Source organism: Salmo trutta, chromosome 9 (assembly GCF_901001165.1).
Source record: "Salmo trutta chromosome 9, fSalTru1.1, whole genome shotgun sequence".
NCBI classification, from domain to species: Eukaryota; Metazoa; Chordata; class Actinopteri; order Salmoniformes; family Salmonidae; genus Salmo; species Salmo trutta.
The window spans coordinates 17,648,476-17,671,653 of record NC_042965.1 but is presented as its reverse complement, the minus strand read 5'-3'; the positions used below and the strand labels follow the sequence as shown (position 1 = coordinate 17,671,653).

The 23,178-nt window shown below is 44.9% G+C and overlaps 1 protein-coding gene across 1 annotated transcript; it reads left to right on the top strand.

Annotated features, from left to right (window-relative positions):
• Positions 1 to 15,139: 15,139 nt before the first annotated feature.
• On the top strand, positions 15,140 to 23,178 carry LOC115200064 (apical junction component 1 homolog). Its single transcript, XM_029762763.1, has 2 exons — positions 15,140 to 15,323; positions 18,240 to 23,178. The coding sequence occupies exon 2, from the start codon at positions 18,294 to 18,296 to the stop codon at positions 21,543 to 21,545; it is 3,252 nt and encodes a 1,083-aa protein (XP_029618623.1). The 5' UTR covers positions 15,140 to 15,323; positions 18,240 to 18,293; the 3' UTR covers positions 21,546 to 23,178.

Below are 23,178 nucleotides of genomic sequence, written 5' to 3'. Positions count from 1 at the left end.
AGCTTCGGTCCCTCACCCTGCGCCCCTACCCACACCCACTGAAGTGGGTGCCGGCGGTATCCGGATCACACCTCCCAGGGAGTTCAATGGGACGGCCGCTGGGTGCAAGGGGTTCTTGCTCCAGTTGGAACTGTACCTGGCGACCGTCCCCCCCCCCCCTCCGACGAAGAGAGGGTGAGCGTCCTCGTCTCGTGTCTCACGGGTCGAGCCCTGGAATGGGCCAATGCGGTCTAGGATGGTCCAGACTCGGCTCGGGGCGACTACCCTGAGTTCACCCGCCGCTTCCGGGCGGTTTTCGATCATCCCCCGGAGGGCAGGGCGGCGGGTGAGTGGCTATTTCATCTGAGACAGGAGACGAGGAGCGCTCAGGATTTCGCCCTGGAATTCCGGACTCTCGCCGCTGGATCGGGGTGGAACGAGCGGGCCCTGATAGACCACTATAGGTGTAGTCTTCGCGAGGACGTCCGCCGGGAGCTGGCTTGTAGGGACAACACCTCCACCCTAGACCAACTGGTGGATTTGTCCATTAGATTGGACAACCTACTGGCTGCCCGGGGACGTTCCAGTCGGGGCCTGTTCGTTCCGCCTCCCAGTCCTCCTGCTCCACAGCCCATGGAGATAGGGGGGGCTGCGTCGAGGAGGACCGGAGGGGGGGGTCTCTCCTGCACCCGCTGTGGGCGCAGAGGACACACTGTGGACCGGTGCTGGAGAGGTCCACCCGGGAGTTCGGAGGGCAGGCAGAGCACTACTTCGACCCCCCAGGTGAGTCCGCACCAGCCACACCCAGAGCCCCCTGTCGACCACATGTACACCTCCGTTTGTTTTCCTGATTTTTCCCCTCACTTCCAGTATAGGGCACTAGTCGATTCAGGTGCAGCTGGGAGTTTTATGGACAGTGGGTTAGCTAAGAGGTTAGGGATTCCCCTGGTTCAGCTGGACCACCCCTTCCCCGTGCACACCCTAGATAGTCGACCGCTAGGGTCAGGCCAAGTAGGGGAGGTCACAGTGCCACTGGTTATGCAGACGTGGGGGGGTCATGAGGAACGTATCAGCCTGTTCCTCATTGACTCCCCGGCGTTTCCGGTGGTACTGGGAATCCCCTGGCTAGCCACTCACAACCCTCAGATTTCGTGGAGGCAGAGAGCTCTTACGGGGTGGTCGAGGGAGTGCTCAGGTGCATAGGAGTTTCCATCGGTGCGACTACGGTAGAGAGTCCAGACCAAGTCTCCACCGTGCACATTCCCTCAGAGTATGCCGATTTGGCTATCACCTTCAGTAAGATGAAGGCGACTCTATTACCCCCCCATCGACGAGGGGATTGTGCGATAAACCTCCAGGCCGACGCGGTCCTTCCTAGGAGTCACGTGTATCCTCTGTCTCAGGAGGAGACAGCGGCTATGGAGACATACGTCACTGAGTCCTTGAGACAGGGATACATTCGGCCATCCAAGTCCCCCGTCTCCTCAAGCTTTTTTTTCGTGAAGAAGAAGGAGGGAGGTCTGTGCCCGTGCATTGACTATAGAGGTCTAAATGCTATCACAGTGGGTTTCAGTTACCCGCTATCTCTCATTGCTACGGCAGTGGAGTCATTTCACGGGGCGCGCTTCTTCACGAAATTAGATCTCAGGAGAGCGTATAACCTGGTGCGTATCCGAGATGGAGACGAGTGGAAAACCGCATTTAGTACCACATCGGGCCATTATGAGTACCTCGTCATGCCGTATGGGTTAAAGAACGCTCCCGCTGTCTTCCAATCCTTTGTGGACGAGGTCCTTAGGGACATGCTCGGGCAGGGTGTGGTGGTGTACATCGATGACATCCTGATCTACTCCGCCACATGCGCCGAGCATGTGTCCCTGGTGCGTAAAGTGATTGGGCGGCTGCTGGAGCATAACCTATACGTCAAGGCTGAGAAATGTGAGTTCTCCAAACGAGCCGTCTCTTTTCTGGGATACCGCATTTCCACCTCGGGGGTGGTGGTGGAATGTGACCGCGTTACGGCTGTGCGTAATTGGCCAACCCCAACCACTGTGAAGGAGGTGCAGCGGTTCTTGGGGTTCGCTAATTATTATCGGAGGTTTATCCGGGGTTTTGGCCAGGTGGAGGCTCCCATTACCTCACTGATGAAGGGGGGTCCGGTGCGGCTACGATGGTCAGCAGAGGCGGACAGAGCCTTCCATCGTCTGAAGATGCTGTTTACCAACGCTCCTGTCCTGGCGCATCCGGATCCCTCTTTGCCATTCATAGTGGAGGTGAACGCGTCCAAGGCTGGGGTAGGAACTGTGCTATCGCAGCGCTCGGGCGTTCCTCCGAAGCTCCGCCCATGTGCATTCTTTTCCAAGAAGCTGAGCCCTGCGGAGTGCAACTATGATGTGGGGGACCGGGAGCTGTTAGCCGTGGTCAGGGCTTTGAAGGTGTGGAGACATTCGCTTGAGGGGGCACGTCACCCTTTTCTCATCTGGACCGACCACCTTAACCTGGAGTATATCCGGGCAGCGAGGAGGCTTAATCCCCGTCAGGCAAGGTGGGCCATGTTCTTTACGAGGTTTCACTTTACCCTATCGTACATTCCAGGTTCCCGGAACTGGAAGGCTGACGCACTGTCGCGTCTCTACGACACCGAGGAGCGGACCATCGATCCTACTCCCATACTTCCCACCTCCTGTCTGGTGGCACCGGTGGTATGAGAGGTGGATGCGGACATCGAGCGGGCGGGTCGGTCAGAACCCACTCCACCTCAGTGTCCCGTGGGCCTGAAATATGTTCCGCTTGGTGTTCGCGATCGCCTGATCCGATGGTCCCACACTCTACCCTCCTCGGGTCATCCTGGGGTGGAACGGACAGTGCGGGGCCTGAAGGGGAGGTACTGGTGGCCCACCTTGGTTGAGGATGTTTGGCGTTATTTCTCTTCCTGTTCGGTATGCGCCCAGTGCAAGGCTCCTAGACACCTGCCTCGAGGGAAATTACAGCCCCTCCCCGTTCCACAACTGCCTTGTTCTCACCTCTCGGTGGATTTCCTCCCGGATCTCCCGCCGTCCCAGGGGAACACTGCGATCCTGGTCGTTGTGGACCGGTTCTCTAAGTCCTGCTGTCTGCTCCCTTTTCTCGGTCTTCCTACAGCCCTGTAGACCGCGGAGGCCCTGTTCACCCATGTCTTCCGGCACTATGGGGTGCCCGAGGACATCGTATCTGATCGGGGTCCCCAGTTCACGTCCAGGGTGTTGAGATCGTTTATGGAGAGGCTGGGGGTCTCGGTCAGCCTGACCTCGGGTTTCCACCCCGAGAGTAATGGGCAGGTAGAGCGCATTAACCAGGATGTGGGCAGGTTCCTGCGGTCGTATTGCAGGGACCGGCCAGGGGAGTGGGCGCAGTTCGTACCATGGGCCGAGATGGCCCAGAACTCTCAGCGCCACTCCTCTACTAACCTGTCACCCTTCCAGGTTGTATTGGGGTATCAGCCGGTCCTGGTGCCATGGCAACAGAGCCAGACGGAGGCTCCTGCGGTGGAGGCATGGGTGAAGCGCTCTCAGGAGACCTGGAATGGGGTCCAGGAGTGTCTAAGGAGGGCTGGTGAACGACACAAAGAGAGCGCTGACCGCCACCGCAGTGAAGCCCCCGTGTTTAACCCGGGGGACAGAGTGTGGCTCTCGACCCGGAACCTGCCCCTCCGCCTGCCCTGCCGGAATCTGGGTCCGCGGTTTGTGGGGCCATTCAAAGTCCTGAGGAGGATAAACGAGGTGTGTTACAGGTTACAACTCCCTTCATATTACCGCATTAACCCCTCGTTTCATGTGTCTCTCCTCAGGCCAGTGGTAGCTGGTCCGCTGCAGGACGATGAGGTGCTGGAGGTCCCCCCGCCCCCCCTGGACATCGGGGGGGGCCCGGTGTACACAGTCCGAGCCATCCTGGACTCCCGAAATCGGGTAGGGGGCCTGCAGTACCTCGTGGACTGGGAGGGGTACGGTCCGGAGGAGAGGTGCTGGGTTCCGGCAGTGGACGTTCTGGATCCACCTATGCTGCAGGAATTCCACCGTCGCCGTCCGGATCGGCCGGCGCCTCGCCCTCCAGGCCGTCCCCGAGGCCGGCGTCACGGGAGGGGTACTGTCACAGTATCCAACGAAGGTGGCGCCCCTCCTCGGTCGGGCGGCGCTCGGCGCTCGTCGTCGCCGGCCTATTAGCTGCCACCGATCTATGTTTCTGTGTCTTTTGGTTTTGTCTGTCTATCCCGCACCTGTTTTGTGTCTGTCATTAGTGGGGGGTTATTTAGTGTGTATTTTCAGTTTGGGTTCTCGTGCGGGATTGTTTATTGTCCACTCAAGACAGTTGTGTGTGTGGCCTGTTTTGCTGGCCTGTGTCAGATATATTGCCGGGCTGCGCCCCGTGCGCTTTTTTCTCGTGTTTATTTTGGGAATGTGTTTTCCCTGACGGACTTTCTTGAGCGCCCTGTGCCTTTCGGCTATTGTGTTTTTTCCCGTGGCATTAAAACACTGTTGCTCCGGCCCTCTGTCTCCTGCGCCTGATTCCGCATCTCCACTGGTCCTAGAATTCCGTGACAAACATCCGACGAGTGTCAGAGCCGGTGTAGTAGGATTCAATCTTAGTCCTGTATTGATGCTTTGTCTATTTGATGGTTCGTCTGAGGGCATAGTGGGATTTCTTATAAGCATCTGGATTAGTTTCCCGCTCCTTGAAAGCAGCAGCTCGAACCTTTAGCTCGGTGCGGATGTTGCCTGTAATCCATGGCTTCTGGTTGGGATATATACATACGGTCACTGTGGGGATGACGTCGTCAATGTACTTATTAATGAAGCCGGTGACTGAGGTGATATACTCCTCAATGCAATTGGATGAATCCCAGAACATATTCCAGTCTATGCTAGCAAAACAGTCCTGTAGCGTAGCATCCACGTCATCTGACCACTTCCGTATTGAGCGAGTCACTGGTACTTCCTGCTTTAGTTTTTGCTTGTAAGCAGGAATCAGGAGGATAGAATTATGGTCAGATTTGCCAAATGGAGGGCGAGGGAGAGCTTTATATGCATCTCTGTGTGTGGAGTAAAGGTGGTCTAGAGTTTTTTCCCCTCTGATTGCACATGTGACATGTTGGTAGAAGAGGTAAAACGAATTTAAGTTTGCCTGCATTGAAGTCCCCGGCCAAGAGGAACGCCGCTTCTGGATGAGCATTTTTTTGTTTGCATATGACCTTATACAGCTCGTTTAGTGCGGTCTTAGTGCCAGCATTGGTTTGTGGTGGTAAATAGACGGCTACGAATAATATAGATGAGAACTCTCTTGGTAGATAGTGTGGTCTACAGCTTATCATGAGGTATTCTACCTCAGGCGAGCAATACCTTGAGACCTTTTTAATATTAGTCATCGCACACCAGCAGATATTGACAAATAGACACACAGCCCTTCCCTCGTATTTTGCAAGTAGAGCAATTGCATATTTGGTCAGTTGTAAAAATAAAAATAAATGTTGATCTCATAAATTGTGATTGCTTTTTACATTCTTCAACCAAGCATGATTAGGCTTGTATGAGCCCTTTGTTGAGGTGGTTTCAGCATTGACGGGAGCTGTCCTATTGTGGACGCCAGAGCTATAGCATAATTAGAAAGAGCTCATTGATTTTATTAACTGAAGCACTGAAGATTTGTTGTCTGTCAAGTCATGAATAAAGCCTTTTTAACAGAAAGGCATGAATGACCTCTCATTGATAAACTTGCTCTTGAAAAAAATCTATCAATAAATTAACAAATTACTGTATGTATAATCTAAAAGCTCTGATTACATTTAAGTTAAACTTCCCATGACAATGGATTCCTCCGTGTCATAGAATCCATTAGGCTCAGATGTTTGGCTAACGTACTGATACTCCAGTGAAATTGGCACCATACAGCACAAAACCAGGAACATGCACATTCATGTGATATTTAGGATACTTTTATTACCTGTATAGTGGGATATTGGGATAGTCTGTAACTGTCTGAACCACTAGAACACATTTTTTCCTTCATCATTTTCTAGAAGGGGTAAGTTCCAATTTTCCATGGTGCTCTTCGAATGATGGTCTGTGTTATGTTTGCACACATGGTCTAAGCCCACTGAGTGTTTCTCTGGCCAACATGACAGATGATGAAAGATGAGAGACTGGAGTGTGTGGCACAGATTTAATTAAACCGCTTCCCAGGATGCCTCTGCCACTCAGGAGACTAGCAGAGACGAGTTTGTGTTTGCAGAATGCAGAAGCAAATAGTATTTTCTATTCTTACATTATATAAGAATAGACAATATAAATCTATATTCCCTAAATGCTGCTTTGAGGAACTGCCCTAAGGGTTTGGTTCCTGTTATGGTTATATAACATTACATTCCCCAACAGCATAGCATCCTGCATAATAGAAACCTCTCATTGATCATTCTTCATAATATGGACTGGATGGGGAAGTGATTGGATTTTGTTTACCTCATTGCATCAACAAATGAGGTAGAAAGATTTAACCCCTAGATCCAATCTACAGTGAACTCATGGACTGTTACATATTTACAAGCTATTTTCATTCATCTCCAGCTCCTGAAGTAGATTTTTATGGTCTCCATTGGTGGCTCCCATCAGCACTTTACTTCATTCCCTTTGAAATCAATGCAGACTTTTTTGCTCCTACTCAGTATGGGTTACCATGGATACTGCTCCCAACTGTCTTAGCTTTTTTTTCATGAACTAGTTGATTGGTACCGTGAAAAAACATTTTCCCCTTTCTGATTTTCTTTATTTTTGCATATTTTTGATACTGAATGTTATCAGATCTTCAACCAAAACCTAATATTAGATAAATGGAACGCCTGGAATTCCACAGGAGAATGTCAGGCCATCCATCTGTGAGGTGAAGCTGAAGCGTAGCTGGGTCATGCAGCAAGACAATGATCCAAAACACACAATCAAGTCTACATGAAAATAGCTAAAAAGCAACACATTTGAAGTTTTGAAATGGCCTAGTCAAAGTCCAGACCTAATCCCAATTGAGATGTTGTGGCAGGACTTGAAACGAGGAGTTCATGCTTGAAAACCCACAAATGTCGCTGAGTTAAAGCAGTTCTACATGGAAGAGTGGGCAAAAATTCCTCCACAGCGACGTGAGAGACTGATCAACAACTACTTCCGTTTGGTTGCAGTCATTGCAGCTAAAGTTGGCACAACCAGTTATTGAGTGTAAGGGGGCAATTACTTTTTCACACAGGGGCATTGGGTGTTGCATAACTTTGAAATAAGTATGTAATTGTTGTGTTATTTGTTCACTCAGGTTCCCTTTATCTAATAGTAGGTTTTGGTTGAAGATCTGATAACATTCAGTATCAAAAATATGCAAAAGTAAAGAAAATTAGTATGGGGGCAAATACTTTTTCACAGCATTGTATATCTACATCTCTATCTATCTACCTAAACTCAGCAAAAAAAGAAACATCCTCTCACTGTCAACTGCATCTTTTTTCAGCAAACTTAACATGTGTAAATATTTGTATGAACATAACAAGATTCAACAACTGAGACATAAACTGAACAGTTCATGTTCCACAGACATGTGACTAACAGAAATTGAATGTGTCCCTGAACAAAGGGGGGGGGGGTCAAAAGTAACAGTCAGTATTTGGTGTGGCCACCAGCTGCATTAAGTACTGCAGTGCATCTCCTCCTCATGGACTGCACCAGATTTGCCAGTTCTTGCTGTGAGATGTTACCCCACTCTTCCACCTGCAAGTTCCCAGACATTTCTGGGGGGAATGGCCCTAGCCCTCACCCTCCGATCCAACAGGTCCCAGATGTGCTCAATTGGGTTGAGATTCGGGCTCTTCGCTGGCCATGGCAGAACACTAACATTCCTGTCTTGCAGGAAATCACGCACAGAACGAGCAGTATGGCTGGTGGCATTGTCATGCTGGAGGGTCATGTCAGGATGAGCTTGCAGGAAGGGTACCACATGAGGGAGGATGATGTCTTCCCTGTAACACACAGCGTTGAGATTGCCTGCAATGACAACAAGCTCAGTCCGATGATGCTGTGACACACCGCCCCAGACCATGACTGATCCTCCACCTCCAAATCGATCCTGCTTCAGAGTACAGGCCTCGGTGTAATGCACATTCTTTCGACAATAAACGTGAATCCGACCATCACCCCTGGTGAGACAAAACCGCGACTCGTCAGTGAAGAGCACTTTTTGCCAGTCCTGTCTTGTCCAGCGAGAGTGGGTTTGTGCCCATAGGCGACGTTGTTGCCGGTGATGTCTGGTGAGGACCTGCCTTACAACAGGCCTACAAGCCCTCAGTCCAGCCTCTCTCAGCCTATTGCGGACAGTCGGAGCACTGATGGTGTAACTCGGACAGTTGTTGTTGCCATCCTGTACCTGTCCCGCAGGTGCGATGCTTGGATGTACCGATCCTGTGCAGGTGTTGTTACACGTGGTCTGCCACTGTGTGGATGGTCAGCTGTCCATCCTGTCTCCCTGTAGTGCTGTCTTAGGCATCTCACAATACGGACATTGCAATTTATTGCCCTGGACACATCTGCAGTCCTCATGCCTCCTTGCAGCAGGCCTAAGGCACGTTCAATGCAGATGAGCCGGTACCCTGGGCATCTTTCTTTTGGTGTTTTTCAGAGTTATTAGAAAGGCCTCTTTAGTGTTCTAAGTTTTCATAACTGTGACCTAAATTGCCTACCGTCTGTAAGCTGTTAGTGTCTTAATGACCGTTCCACAGGTGCATGTTCATTAATTGTTTATGGTTCATTGAACAAGCATGGGAAACAGTGTTTAAACCCGTTACAATGAAGATCTGTGAGGTTATTTGGATTTATCTTTGAAAGACAGGGTCCTGAAAAAGGGACGTTTCTTTTTTTGTTGATTTTATATATACACTGAGTATACTAAACATTTAGAACACCTGCTCCTTCCATGACATAGACTGACCAGGAGAATCCAGGTGAAAGCTTTGATCCCTTATTGATGTCACTTGTTAAATCCACTTCAATCAGTGTAGATGAAGGGGAGGATACAGGTTAAATAATGATTTTTAAGCCTTGAGACAATTGAGACATGGATTGTGTGTGTGCCATTCAGAGGGTGAATGCGCAAGCCAAAATATTTAAGTGCCTTTGAATGGGGTATGGTAGTAGGTTGCTGCGAGGGGTGCAGAGCTGTTGGCCAGGGTTGGGGTTGCCAGGTGGAAAGCGTGGCCAGCCGTAGAGAAATGCTTATTGAAATTCTCTATTATTGTGGATTTATCGGTGGTGACAGTGTCTCCTAGCCTCAGTGCAGTGGGCAGCTGAGAGGAGGTGCTCTTATTCTCCATGGACTTTACAGTTTCCCAAAACTTTTTGGAATTAGTGCTGCAGGATGCATATTTCGACCAGGTCGATTAGAAAGGCCTGCTCGCAGAAGTGTTTTAGGGAGCGTTTGACAGTGATAAGGGGTGGTCGTTTGATCACGGACGCAGGCAATGAGGCAATGATCGCTGAGATCCTGGTTGAAAACAGCAGAGGTGTAATCAAGTCACATATGGTGTCCAGGACACAGTTGGGAGCTGAGGGGGGTCTTTAACAAGCGGCAACAGTGAGGGACTTATTTCTGGAGAGTTGGATTTTTAAAAGTAGTAGCTTGAACTGTTTGGGCATAGACCTGGATAGTAGGACAGAGCAGAACAGAACAGAGTATGCAGGCCATGGAAGAAATGGGACATTTTCAGCTTCCAGGAGTTGTGTACAGATCCTTGCAACATTAGCTGGCATTATCATGCTGAAACATGAGGTGATGGCAGCAGATGAATGGCACAACAATGGGCCTAAGGATCTCATCATGGTATCTCTGTGCATTCAAATTGCCATCAATAAAATGCAACTGTGTTCGTTGTCCGTAGCTTATGCCTACCCATACCATAACCCCCCCCCAACATGGGGCACTCTGTTCACAACATTGACATCAGCAAACCGCTTTCTCACATGACACCATACACGTTGTCTGCCATCTGCCCGGTGCAGTTGAAACTGGGATTCATCTGTGAAGAGCACACTTCTTCAGCATGTCAGTGGCCTTCGAAGGTGAGCATTTCAAGTTTCAAGTTTTAATGTCACATGCACAGGTACAGAGAAATGCCTTTCTCACCAACTCAAAAAAGGCATTTCACTACACTTGTGCATGTGACATTAAAACTTGAAACTTGAAAATTATCATTTTGAAATTTGCCCACTGAAGTCGGTTATGACACCAAACTGCAGTCAGGTCAAGACCATGGTGAGGATGACGAGCACGCAAATGAGCCTGAGTGTGGGTTTTTGTGTTCCATGTGTTAATCTTCCATGAGATGTTGGCACTGTCCTGCACTACATTTGTATAGTCTCCATTGATTTTTGACTCGCCCATCTCTTTATGTAAATTTGGTCTTTAACTATTTGAATCAGTTATCAATGTTCGATTCATGAATGTCATGTCTAATTTAATTTATTTTACTTAAATTTATTGTGATACTTCTATCTCAAAGTAAGCTTTGAAGCTTTGAGACAGTTTCTGACAGTTTGTGCAGAAAGTATTCGGTTGTGTAAACCCACAGTTTCATCAGCTGTCTGGGTGGCTGGTCTCAGATGATCCAGCAAGTGAAGAAGCCGAATGTGGAGGTCCTGGGCTGGCGTAGTTACATTAAATAGTACCCGCAAAACACCAGTCTCAACGTCAACAGTGAAGAGGCAACTCCGGGATGCTGGCCGTTTAGGCAGAGCTCCTCTGTCCAGCGTCTGTGTTCTTTTGCCCATCGTAATCTTTTCTTTTTATTGGCCAGTCTGAGACATGGCTTTTTCTTTGCAACTCTGCCTAGAAGGCCAGCATCCCAGAGTCACCTCTTCACTGTTGACGTAGAGACTGGTGTTTTGCGGGTACCATTTAATGAAGCTGCCAGTTGAGGACTTGTGAGGCGTCTGTTTCTCAAACTAGACACTCTAATGTACTTGTCCTCTTGCTCAGTTGTGCACCGGGGCCTCCCACTCCTCTTTCTATTCTGGTTAGAGACAGTTTGCGCTGTTCTGTGAAGGGAGTAGTACACAGCGTTGTACGAGATCTTCAGTTTCTTGGCAATTTCTCACATGCAATAGCCTTCATTTCTCAGAACAATAATGGACTGACGAGTTTCAGAAGAAAGGGCTTTGTTTCTGGCCATTTTGAGCCTGTAATCGAACCCACAAATGCTGACGCTCCAGAGACTCAACTAGTCTAAAGAAGGACAGTTTTATTGCTTCTTTAATCAGTACAATAATTTTCAGCTGTGCTAACATAATTGCAAAAGGGTTTTCTAATGATCAATTAGCCTTTTAAAATGTTAAACTTGGATTAGCTAACACAACGTGCCATTGAAACACAGGAGTGATGGTTGCTGATGATGGGCCTCTGTACGCCTATGTAGATATTCCATTAAAAATCTGCTGTTTCCAGCTACAATAGTCATTTACAACATTAACAATGTCTACACAGTATTTCTGATCAATTTGATGTTATTTTAAAGGACCAAAAATTTTTTTTTTCATTCAAAAACAAGGACATTTCTAAGTGACCCCAAACTTTTGAACGGTAGTGTGTGTATATATATATATATATATATATATATATATATATATATATATATCCCAACAAAAAATGAATGCAATACACTGTTCTTGATGTTAACATGTAGCCTATGTTGTGAAGACATGCTTGATGCATTTTTCCTCACTGAAATACTCAACACCACTTTAAACTGCTTCAATTAGGGGTTCATAAGAAAATCTCTGCTACACTAAATCCCTGTGCAAATTTCATCACCATACAAAATGTCCCAAGAAAATTCACGGTGATGAGGATAAAAGAGATTCAAGACTCTATACTGTTTCTCACTCATGAAAAAGCCCAATCATCCTATCTGTCTTCGAGCCAGCCAGCCAGCCTGACGAAATCCACTCCACTCCAGGCTTGACCCCAGGCTGGGCAAAGGTGGAGGCTTCAGTTCCCTATTAGTTTGAAGCCTCAACACTACTGCCCTCTTGGCTGTGTCTAGATCATCACCCTATACTCGTGGACTTTTGAGCCCAGAGGCTAGTGCCTCATTGCAGCATCAAATCAAATCAAATTTGATTGGTCACATACACATATTTATCAGATGTTATTGCGGGTGTAGCAAAATGCTTGTGTTCCTAGCTCCAACTGTGCAGTAGTATCTCACAATGGTTGCTCAGGTTTGTTTGAGCAATGCAGATATATATGGGGCCTTTGAGAAGAGACTGGTTTAGTTTAATTTGTTGACTGTTTAATCCTCTCAGTCTTGACCAATGGATTTATGGAAAGTCTCCCAAAGGATTCTTCAGATTCACAACACTGTTCTTAACTCAATCCCTAGAGTCTCAGCCTGGGGTAAAGCCTGGCCTGATTTAAAACATCTACATATTTTATAATGAACTTCCATGGACTGTAGGAACTCTTAGAAACCACACATAATTAAAAATCCACACATAATTCAAGGCCCAAGCCTGTGTATGTAAAATATTCACCACCAAGGGGAGCACAGACATCTTGAGATTCCCTCGAGAATTTCACTTGAAAATTTTAAACTGAATGCATTTTCTTTACAAGCACATATGCTTATATTTACCCCGACAACCCCCTCTAATGTATTTTCTGTGTTTTGGTCCTTTTTGCTTATTTTACTTGAAGGTGAAGCCTTTGCTTCTGATGGGCTGCTGGATCTGCTATTATTGGCTGGCTATATTATAGTGAATTGGTCTACATGTCTTTGAAAGCTGTAGTCTACATCTCTTATATAATTGTATTGCACTCTATGCCGGATATAGAAATGTCCATCTAAGAGACACCGAGACTTATGCAACATGTTCATGTTGGGGACCACTCATCCCCCAGCGGCAGTATACCAACTCATATAGACTTTTCAGAGTACAGAGGACTCTTCAATGACTTTGGCAACATGGCTATTTGGAGAGCATACTGGTAGTTGAAAGTAGTCAAGACCCAAAGTGGCTCAGTTTACAGACAGAGGGCAGCAGTCAAGCTCCGTGCGCAGTTCCATTTTGCTACTATTTGGTGTTTGTCTGATTGATCCCTTTGAGAGGGGTCTCGAATCAACACAAGACCATTGATTTCCTCCCTCAAGAACCTCTGCAGAGGCTGAGACACCTGCTATCACACAGCTGACAGTAACTGATGTCATAGTGTGGGGCAGGAGAAGGTGATTCACTCTCTGGGAGACTGGATGCTAAAACACATCACAGAGTGAGATCCTCATTGCTGTCATTCTGAATCATATCTTATACACGTGGGATGAGACAGATGGAGGACTCAGGCTCATCAATGGGAGTTGTTTTGCAGTGCTCTGATAAAACTGATCGCCCAGGCATACATTTTTATTTATTGCAAGTACAGTGTCAATGCTCTCTAATGATATTGGAAACTGATTTGGTGCTGTATGTTATGAGCTCAGAGAGATAGATGCAGAGGGCTAGTTCTGCCCTCTAACAAAATGGGTACCACTGCAATTGAGCATCATTTTAATCTCCAGTTTATGAGCACTGTCTGTATGCTACATGTTTCTCTCCTCTCTCTGTGAGACTGCTTTAGTAAGCAGTTTTAATGCTGCAGCTAGTCACATGCTGCTCTGGGGCCCACACAGTGCTGTCACCATCATCAATTCAACTAATGCAGAAACTGTGTCTAGGTGAGATTTAGGAGCAGGTGTGGGGAGCTGCAGTCATTACCCTGTGCTGATGAGAGGTCATTTTCAGAGCTTTTGCTTTGCTCTGTTGTTTTTCACTTCACTGAAGCGCCCCACATCATTTTGACATGAATTCACCATTTTATAATCAGTAGCCTTTCTATTGTTGTGCAAGAGATTGTTGTGAGAGAGGATAATCATGTGACAAAATGAGTGAAGAATGTGAGGCTTAGTGTGAACACAGCAGGGGACTGTTTAGGTGTGGATTTGAACATACTGCTATGCCTCATCTCATATAGTAGGCCTACATTTTTGGTGAGGATATAATGGGCTGTTTAATCAATAACATACTATTAATTAATAAGCACATAATGAAAAGTTCATTTTCATTGACATGATATTTGTGTGAGCTAAGTGAAAATGATTCAATGAGTGAATTATCTTCCCATACGAACAGTGATGATCCCTTTTGGAAAAATTAGCCTTCATATTTGTGTCTGCAGCTACTTTCGTGAACACAGATAGGAATTAATTCTCCTCGCATCTAGGTTTCCATCCAATCAAATTGACTTGTTGCAGATAAAAATCGGTGCGTGATGACGTAGTGCACATAAAAATACATTTTGCGTAAAAATACAAGATAAATAGCATTTTCAACTCGACTGATTGTTTTCTCCCAAAGAGATTGCGTTATATAGCGAGTGTACCCACTCTGGTATTGGCATGTGCACTCTAGCCAACAGCTCGCAGGTACATTGCGGGTATAGCCTACTATGAGATTATGGACAAAATAGCGAGATTGTTTGTATTTGTCAAATGGCAGCCAAGCATCGATTATCATGTCACCAGAATAAGACTCGATAATTATTGGAAAGCAGCATCAAAGCTCATTACCTTGCACTTGCACCACCCTGCGAGATTCATCATAATGTATTTCATCTGTAGCCTAATAAATTGTTTGCTTTCCCAACGAGTCGTAGTGGGAGGGCCACACAACATGTCATCGCATGACTAAGTTTACATCGATATGATGGTTATTTTGTCAATATCTGCGCATAAAAGCGTTTCCAACAACATTTCTCGCATAATTAATTTTACCAACACAAAATTGCCTAGTGTAGGCTATTTAGTTTTGTCGACATTTGGAAAGTTTAACGACTAATATTATCTTTCCATCAGGACTTACATTACATTACATTACATTTTTTTATCCGACATGTACTTTACTCGCAAAAAAGGGTTGGATGAAAATCTGGTCAGAGACATGGATTTAAAGAGCGTAAAAACCCCCTCATAAACGCGCACGAAAGCAGACACTCATACAAGAACGAACACACAACTTGCACGCGAGCGCATCATTGTACGCCCATAAACGCAGCCTCAGACACACCCCCTTCCTCAGAATGCTTCAGATAAACCATGAGGGTGCACTCAATCACTGCGTGAGGACTGTGATGTGGACAACATGTAGCACAAGATGCAAAGATGGCATGATTATTATAAGAGATACAGATAGGCTGAACCGTACAGGAGAAATGGATTGATAATGTAGCCTACAGATGATGGAAGCGGATCATTGGCGAGAAGGGTAAGATGAGATCCACTCCTATTTGATGATGGAATTAAAACTCTTCCTTTTCCTCTGAGTACGGCCACAACATTTTGGTATATTTGAGTGTGCGATTACCTCTTGCAATGATGTCATCGATGCTCAAAGACATTGGGTCAGCTTGGGAAGGATGCGAGCGCAGTGAGCAGGGCCGTGCCGCATCAATAAACTAGGAAAAAGTGTGCTTCAGATCGCAATGATAAGAAATCAAGCCCTTTTAAATGTAGCAATCTGATCATGACACTATTACAATATGCCGTATTATTGTGACGACGCATTTCCCCACAGTTGTCTCTGTGGAGTAGATGTTTACTTTTTTTTAACTAACGTGGAATATATGTTGAATTTACGTCTGTGCCCAGTGGGAAAGGGCTATTTTCTCACACTGACAGATGGCCATTTTCAGATGAGACTATACAAACAGAGTAGGTCTTTCATGATTCAACATTATAATGTTAATTGTCTTTCTAGATATCTGGATGTCTGTAACATCAAGATTTTCAAAAAGTTACACATTCCAGAGATCCACAATAGTTTAGCTCAAATATGTGTTTTATTTTTTAATTATGAGCCTCTCTGGATAAATAACTTTTTTAACCATAACATGAGGCCCACTTTACATACCATTTTTGGTATGGGGCACTAAAGCAGCTCCCAACAGGGTATTTAATTAGCTAAGTAGTTCTTTATTGTTCATCAAACATTGCTCACTTGTCTTTTGTAAAAAAAAGAAATTGCTGTCACTGTGATGACTTACCCTCTAAAAAGGACATTCATTAATCAGCATGAGAGTGCCATGTTTCGATGGACAATGGCATAATAGCCGACATAATGTTGGAACAAGGGTATGATTGCACACACGCACACACACACACACACACACACACACACACACACACACACACACACACACACACACACACACACACACACACACACACACACACAAACAAGCATGTATGCCAATTTACCTACTTTCTGAGTGATACTGTATATTAATAATGAATTCTATCCTTTAATTCTATTTTGGGTAGCATGGCTGACACAGATGTCAAATTGATTAGAGAATATTCATGCTTCAGTGGAATTTGAGCGGTGGCCATCACTAAGACATCTGGATATTTATGAAAAATAAATAATTATGAACATTTCTCTTGTCAAAAAAGATGTGGTTACACTTCATCTTACAGTCTGCCACAATATTTATCAGGTATTGTCTCAGAAATAACATTTCAAAATAGTAATAACATTATAATAATCCAATAATTATATTTTGTTCATTTAAACAAACACACCAGTGCATATGTATTTTGATACCAAGTTGTTAGCAGTTGTATTACACTAAATGTTACGATTTTAAAAAACAAACGTATTTGCTGAATGTTGAAAGTTGTTTTGAAAATCTTAATTAGAAGATGAATCAGTGACTGTAACCATGGTACATTATTTAATAGGTAGGTCTGTAGGTCTGGTAAGGTTGGGATGGTTGTTTCAAAATATGATATTTAGGTGTGTTGTGGAGACATCACGGGGGAGATAGTTGGTCAGTCCTATCAACTCAGGATGAACAGATGGTATCTCAGGGTTAGCTCATGGGCGAGAGCCAACAAGGGAGCCTCTCTGTATGTCTCTCTGTCATGAAAATATGCTTTAAAAGTCAAACGGAAAAGCATTAGAAGCAAGTTCTATGTGCAAAAACATAAAAATGAATGCTAGTAAATGTTTGCACAGTTTGAAACATCAATGCTTACATACTCGCTTATTCTTGGTTTTAAACAGACACTATTTCTCCATATAAACAGTGGTGAACTATACCCCTTTGTTTATTATGAAGTACTGTTGTTTATGATATGAATGGCAAGCTATGTACTAGTGAAATGCTCTGTGTGTACTGCAAGCCACTGTGCCACTGTATCTATTCTGTTTCAATGAATTAAGTTATCTTTCAAAATCAATATATTGTGTGAAAGAAAGAGTCAGTGATCATTCTACAAATCAAACCATTCACATCTTACATAGCCTTTTTTTATGGATTGACTGTCATCTACAATCAACGGAAAGTGATTTATTTACTGAGGAGTTGCCCTTCACTATTATACTTTTTGTGTGTATGCTTTTGGATCCTTACACAATCATTCCCAAAGTGCTTGAAACAAACCATTGAATTATTCAGTGTGGTTTAGTGACTCCTTTTCTCTAGAGTGAATGATTACAGTTACAGCTTAGCACAGTTTTGCACTCTTTTCATGACCAAACTTTGTATGCAAGATCCAACTAAGAGAGTCTGATTTGAGATTAAAATACAATACTGATTAGGTAACTATCTCTGTTAGATAGGCAGTACTTTCTTGAGGGGAACGTCCACAACGTCCATTTTATCTCTCTTTAAAATGTATATTTATGGGCCGTGTGTATATTAGTGTTGTGTCTCTCAAAGTGTTGATCTCGTGCAAGAGAATCATCTTCGATGTACTGTAGATACTGTGTAAAGCATCTTGGCAATATGATGGGCAGTAAAATCTAAATGTCCCACTCTCCTAAAATTACAACAACCTTTGGCAGGGATTTGAGTTCTTTAAATCAAGACCTTGATACAGAGCACACTGCAGAAAAGGACATCACAGCATGCACGATACAATTCAATCCTTCCGTTTTCTTCTCAAGCTGTGTGAAAATCCTTCTTTTCATTGGATCTGGAAGGAGATAGGCCATAGGTCTACAGTATGGAAGATAAACCTACTGACTGTTATTATCATTATATTATTTATGTTGGTAATCTCCGTCATCACAACACCTTAATGTCTGTGTAGAACCACTGTTACATTGAAAAGAAAATGTGTATGTGTGTATGTTTTACTATGGATCTAAAATGCTTCTCTATCTTTCTTTTCTCAGGTCATATTGATCTTGAATCAATCTGAAGGGGGAGATCGGAGGAGTCCCTCTAAGATGACACGCACAGATCCCCCTGATATACTGGTATCCACTCTGTATCGGGACATCAAATTAAACCCCATCACTGGGCACTCTCAACAATGTGACTCGCAAATGATTGACAAACTGGAGCGACATACGGAGACCATCAACAAAAGACACTGCCGTAGCTTTGACTTCCTCGAGTCATTGGATGACCCACAGTCCTTTTCTGCCTCAATGGAATACCCTTACAAGAGGACTGAGCATCAAGGGGTGCATAAAGAGGTGACCTGGAATGGCCTGGATCATCCAGGACACCTCCGTTTCTCCTCCCCTGATCTGTTTAACACTAGACTACCACCACCACAGCATGCTAACCCAGACAAAACCAGTCAGGCCGCGAGGTCAGATTCAAAGAAGAGGACTAGATCTAAAAGTGCCCCCAGAGTCAAGACCACCTTTACCCCGGTGCCCATTTCAGTCTCCCCACCAGCAAACAAGAGGGGACGAGATGTCTCACAGGCTGTACCAGACCCTCTAAGGACATCTGAACCACACCGGGACTCTTACTCCTCTAACCGGGCTTTTTTGAACGAGGTACACCCTATAAAACTGCAACCACGCTCTCCCCTCTATGTCTCGGACTGTTTCTCAGAGGTGAGCAAACAGGATCAGCCTGCCATCACTCCTCACGTCAGGTGTCGTGTCGATATCAAGCCAGATGCGGCAGTCCTGCAGCACACAGCCAGGAGGTCTCAGAACATGAGGACTGAACATCCCTGGCAGAGATATTCCTACTCCAGTCAGAGTAGAGGTCTGTCTGTGCCACGGCAGGTACGGACACCCACGCCAAGCGAATGTTACAGTGGGGATTATAGACAAGCATATCAGTACACTACCTGCATGACCCCCAGCTACATTCAGCCAGTAGACATGCGAAGGGTGCCCTCCCCTATAATGCCAAGGGAATACTTGTCAAGGGAGCAGAGGACTCTCTCAAACCCCAATATACCAACTAAATTCTTCTACACTGAGGATCCGACTAGATATCCTGTCCATCCGTCTGCTAGAGCGTACTATCAGGATGATAATTCCAGCCTCACCAGCCAAGGCAGTACTCTTAATAGTCAGTATGTGCATGATCCAAGGACTCGCTGGGTTCACACTCTCCCAGTCCGACCATATTACACAGAGCAACACATGTCCAGCAGAGACCCTGGGCAGGCTGTCTATACCAGACCTTACTCTACAAGCGAAGCAGGGCCATACTTTGCTCAAACACCACAGGCAAGAGCATACTATGGGGAAGATCCCAGAGCATATCCTTGTCAGTCAAATGGCTCCAAGGTGTTCTACAGCAAGCCGTACAACCCCCCAGCAGGACAGTATATTCCATGCAAGGCGTATCACACGGAGGGCCGTCGACAACCACAAATGTCCCAGGCTTATGCAGATGACTGGTATCGTTCAAGTATATCTGGATACTCCAACCAGTCCTCTCAGCTGACACCACAGAGAGTAAGACAAGAGCCAGTAATGTCCCCCTGGTTTGCAAACAGTTATGTGGAGCCAACCAGACTGGTAGCAGAAGTCAGAAACCATTCCAAATCCTGGGACAATATTCTTTATCCTCGTCATGACAGGGAGCAAACAGTACCCCGTGGACGCAGCTATGAGAATCTGTTTTACCAGGGGAGACATCCTCTGTTTCCTAGTGATACATCACAGCCAGTTATACTCAATCTATCTAGTTCACCAAGGCGCTATGCTGCCCGGTCCATCTCTGAAAACTCCTTAGAGAAAGGACCAAACAATCCTGGAAGGAACACTAAGGCTGGGCTATGGTTTGCAACTCCTGAGATCACGATAACCGACAATGACATACGTGCACGCAACCACAAACAGCGAGATGCGCGTTCAGCCAGCTGGGATACACTGGATTGTGAAAAGGCACCGACTCAAAATGTTCTTCATCATCAAGAGCAGCCATCTGAGTCAGCGGAACTGACCAAAGACAGAAAACACAACAATTATTCTCTGCAGCAGAGCCTAGAGCAACTGGACGAGCTGCTAGCTGATCTTGTCATTGATTACAAACCACCGACCAACAGGAAGCCTAGTCAGGATCTATTGAACCAAATAAAACAGTTGATTAGTGAGGATGATGAAAAAGGAAAGATAAAATCTTCGGGCCTAGAGAGTCTAGGAGGCCTAGAGAGTATAGGACCTCTCAACACACCACCCTCCTCCACTAAAACCAGCCCTGACACTATCAAAGACCCAGACAGTGGGTGTGATGGCTTACAGAGCTTACAGAGGAGTCCAGAGGAGTTCTCCCCAGACCACAGCACAGACGACAATGACACCATGATGTGTGCCAACAGGAAGTGCAAGCGGACAGAGACCCTGTTCAATGCCTGTCTTTACTTCAAATCCTGTCATAGTTGCTACACCTTCTACTGTTCCCGGAACTGCCGCCGGGATGACTGGGACAGCCATAAAGAGAACTGTCTGTATGGACGTATCAGCAGTGTGTGCAGACACATGATGAAGTACTGCAGAGAGAACTCTGAGATCCATAAAGCCTTCTCTCGCATTTCCAAAGCTGGCTACCTTTCCAGAGGGAGAGGCATTCTTTTCCTGGGCTTTGCTAACCCAGGGACTGCTGACAACTTCCTGAAGGTTGGGCTTGAGAGCCTCGTCATGTCCCCCACATATCTGTCTCTCAGAGAGCTGGACAGCTTCAAAGACAACCTGGGGGATTACTGCAAGGACCTGCAGCAGGCTGGCAATGAGTATGACCCCAATGAATGTTTCCTCTTGAATGTATCCATAGCTGTTGGTGAACTAGTGCCTAACAGACCCTCACCAAGAGTCCAAACACCAACAGTCCGAAAATATGCAAAGATTTCGTTGGCCTCCTCCAGCCCAGATAAAAAGGTCTTCAAGAAGGAGAGTGACATGGAGACACTCATTCTGACCCCGCCTCCAGGCACACCTGATATTGACAAAGAGGGAAAGGAGGGTATGAAAGCCAGAGAGATCTGCTTTATCAATATCCAACGTGAGCTCAGGACCAGGGGAGTCTTCCTGCGTCATGAGTATCCCAAAATATACAATCAACTCTGTGAGTTTGTGGAGAGCAACAAGAGATTCACACCCACTACCATTTACCCCATAGATAAGAGAACAGGGAAGCAGTTCATGTGTATGATCATGGCTGCTTCTGAGCCCAGAACGCTAGACTGGGTAGGCACCCCCCATCTCCTGGATGATATTATATAGTACTGTACTGTGCACCTCTGATGTCACCTATATGTACATGTAGATACATGTAATTTAACAGATATTTATGATGAATGTTTGTAGATACATATGTATTTTACATCAGAAAGGAAGATTGTTAATAAGACTACCGTTATTAATGTTTGCATTAATGTTTGCAATCACTAAGACTGATTAAAACAATGTGCAGGAAAGTGTTGACTGATGTTACACACACACAAACAAACAAACTATAATGTAACACTTTATCATTGTTGGTTTTTGTTGCAGTAGCGTTGTTTTTATCCTGTTACACTGAAAATAGCTTGATCTGCATGTAAAATGGTCATACTGTATTTACAAGTCATTATTTTGTTTTTAATCCCTGTTTAGACAAGGTACTGTCTGTGTTGATACCACATGAATTGGGTTGGGTTGTCAGGCACAAATAATTCACAATTATCTAGAAAAATACCACTGCCTGGCTGAATATAACTGAGGTAGGCACTGCTATTCAGAACCTTTCTAAAGCAATCTAGATTAAAGCTACAAAGCATCGTTTTGCTCCAAATGTAGAGCTCCACTAGTGTTCTACGTGTTGAAGCTGTTCTCAGCAGCTGTAATATATATACATGAAAAATACTGACAGTTGTATTTCTGCACATGCTTCGTTATATCCTGAAAATATTTGAATATCAAAGTATGTCTTGACATTGCTGTGCTGTGCCAGAGTATGGGTATACATCTTAGTTAAGATGATTAATATCACTGCTGATAATAATGCTTTCATTATGTCTACTTATGGATAGAAAAATCAGGTGTCTACACCTATGCTCTGAATCCCCTCCCCCCTTGAGTTTTGTTTTAGGCATTACTTGCATCCTCTTTCATCACTTTATTAACATTCTATTGATTCTACATTGTTCAATTCACTGTAACACGCTTGATAACTTGTTAGATTGTGGCCTTCAGTAGAAAATGCATTTGACAGAAAGCAATGTGTGGATTTGTTTTGTAAGGCTTGACTCTTGACTGTAAATGAATGTGGTGCATTTGCTTGACATTGCAAATGAATATTTACTTTGCTTAAAGCATGTTATTTATATTCAGGTATTTTAAATATTGATTATGCTTATGAAAAACTGGCAATGGTTATAATAAACTGACATTCAATTCTTTGAATTGTAATATTATGTTTAAAGAATAAAATACTAGTACTATTATTTTTGGTTTAGAAAATACACCTTGCTTTTGGGATACATATTTATGGTATAATTAACACATTTGTTGAAGAATATACATTAATATCCTATACCGCCTAATGTATTTCATACCTTTAAACGAACACAAAAATGCAATAAGGAGAAGAAACAGAAAGAGCAACTTTCATATTTGAATAGTAACATATTGGTAATGACAAGCTGGAGCGTTGAGCTGCTAAAAGCTTCTATTGCACTTGAACATAAATTATACAGAACGTCTCCTAATGCATCTAGCTACACAGCACTGAAACGAGCATGTTAAATGTCCATTGATAGAGCCTGAAAATCTAAGTTTGATCTTTTACATCATATTTCCCCCTGCTAGATGTTACCCAATTTTCTATTTTGTGATGTTTATAACCCATGTATAATAAACACATAATGAAGACTGA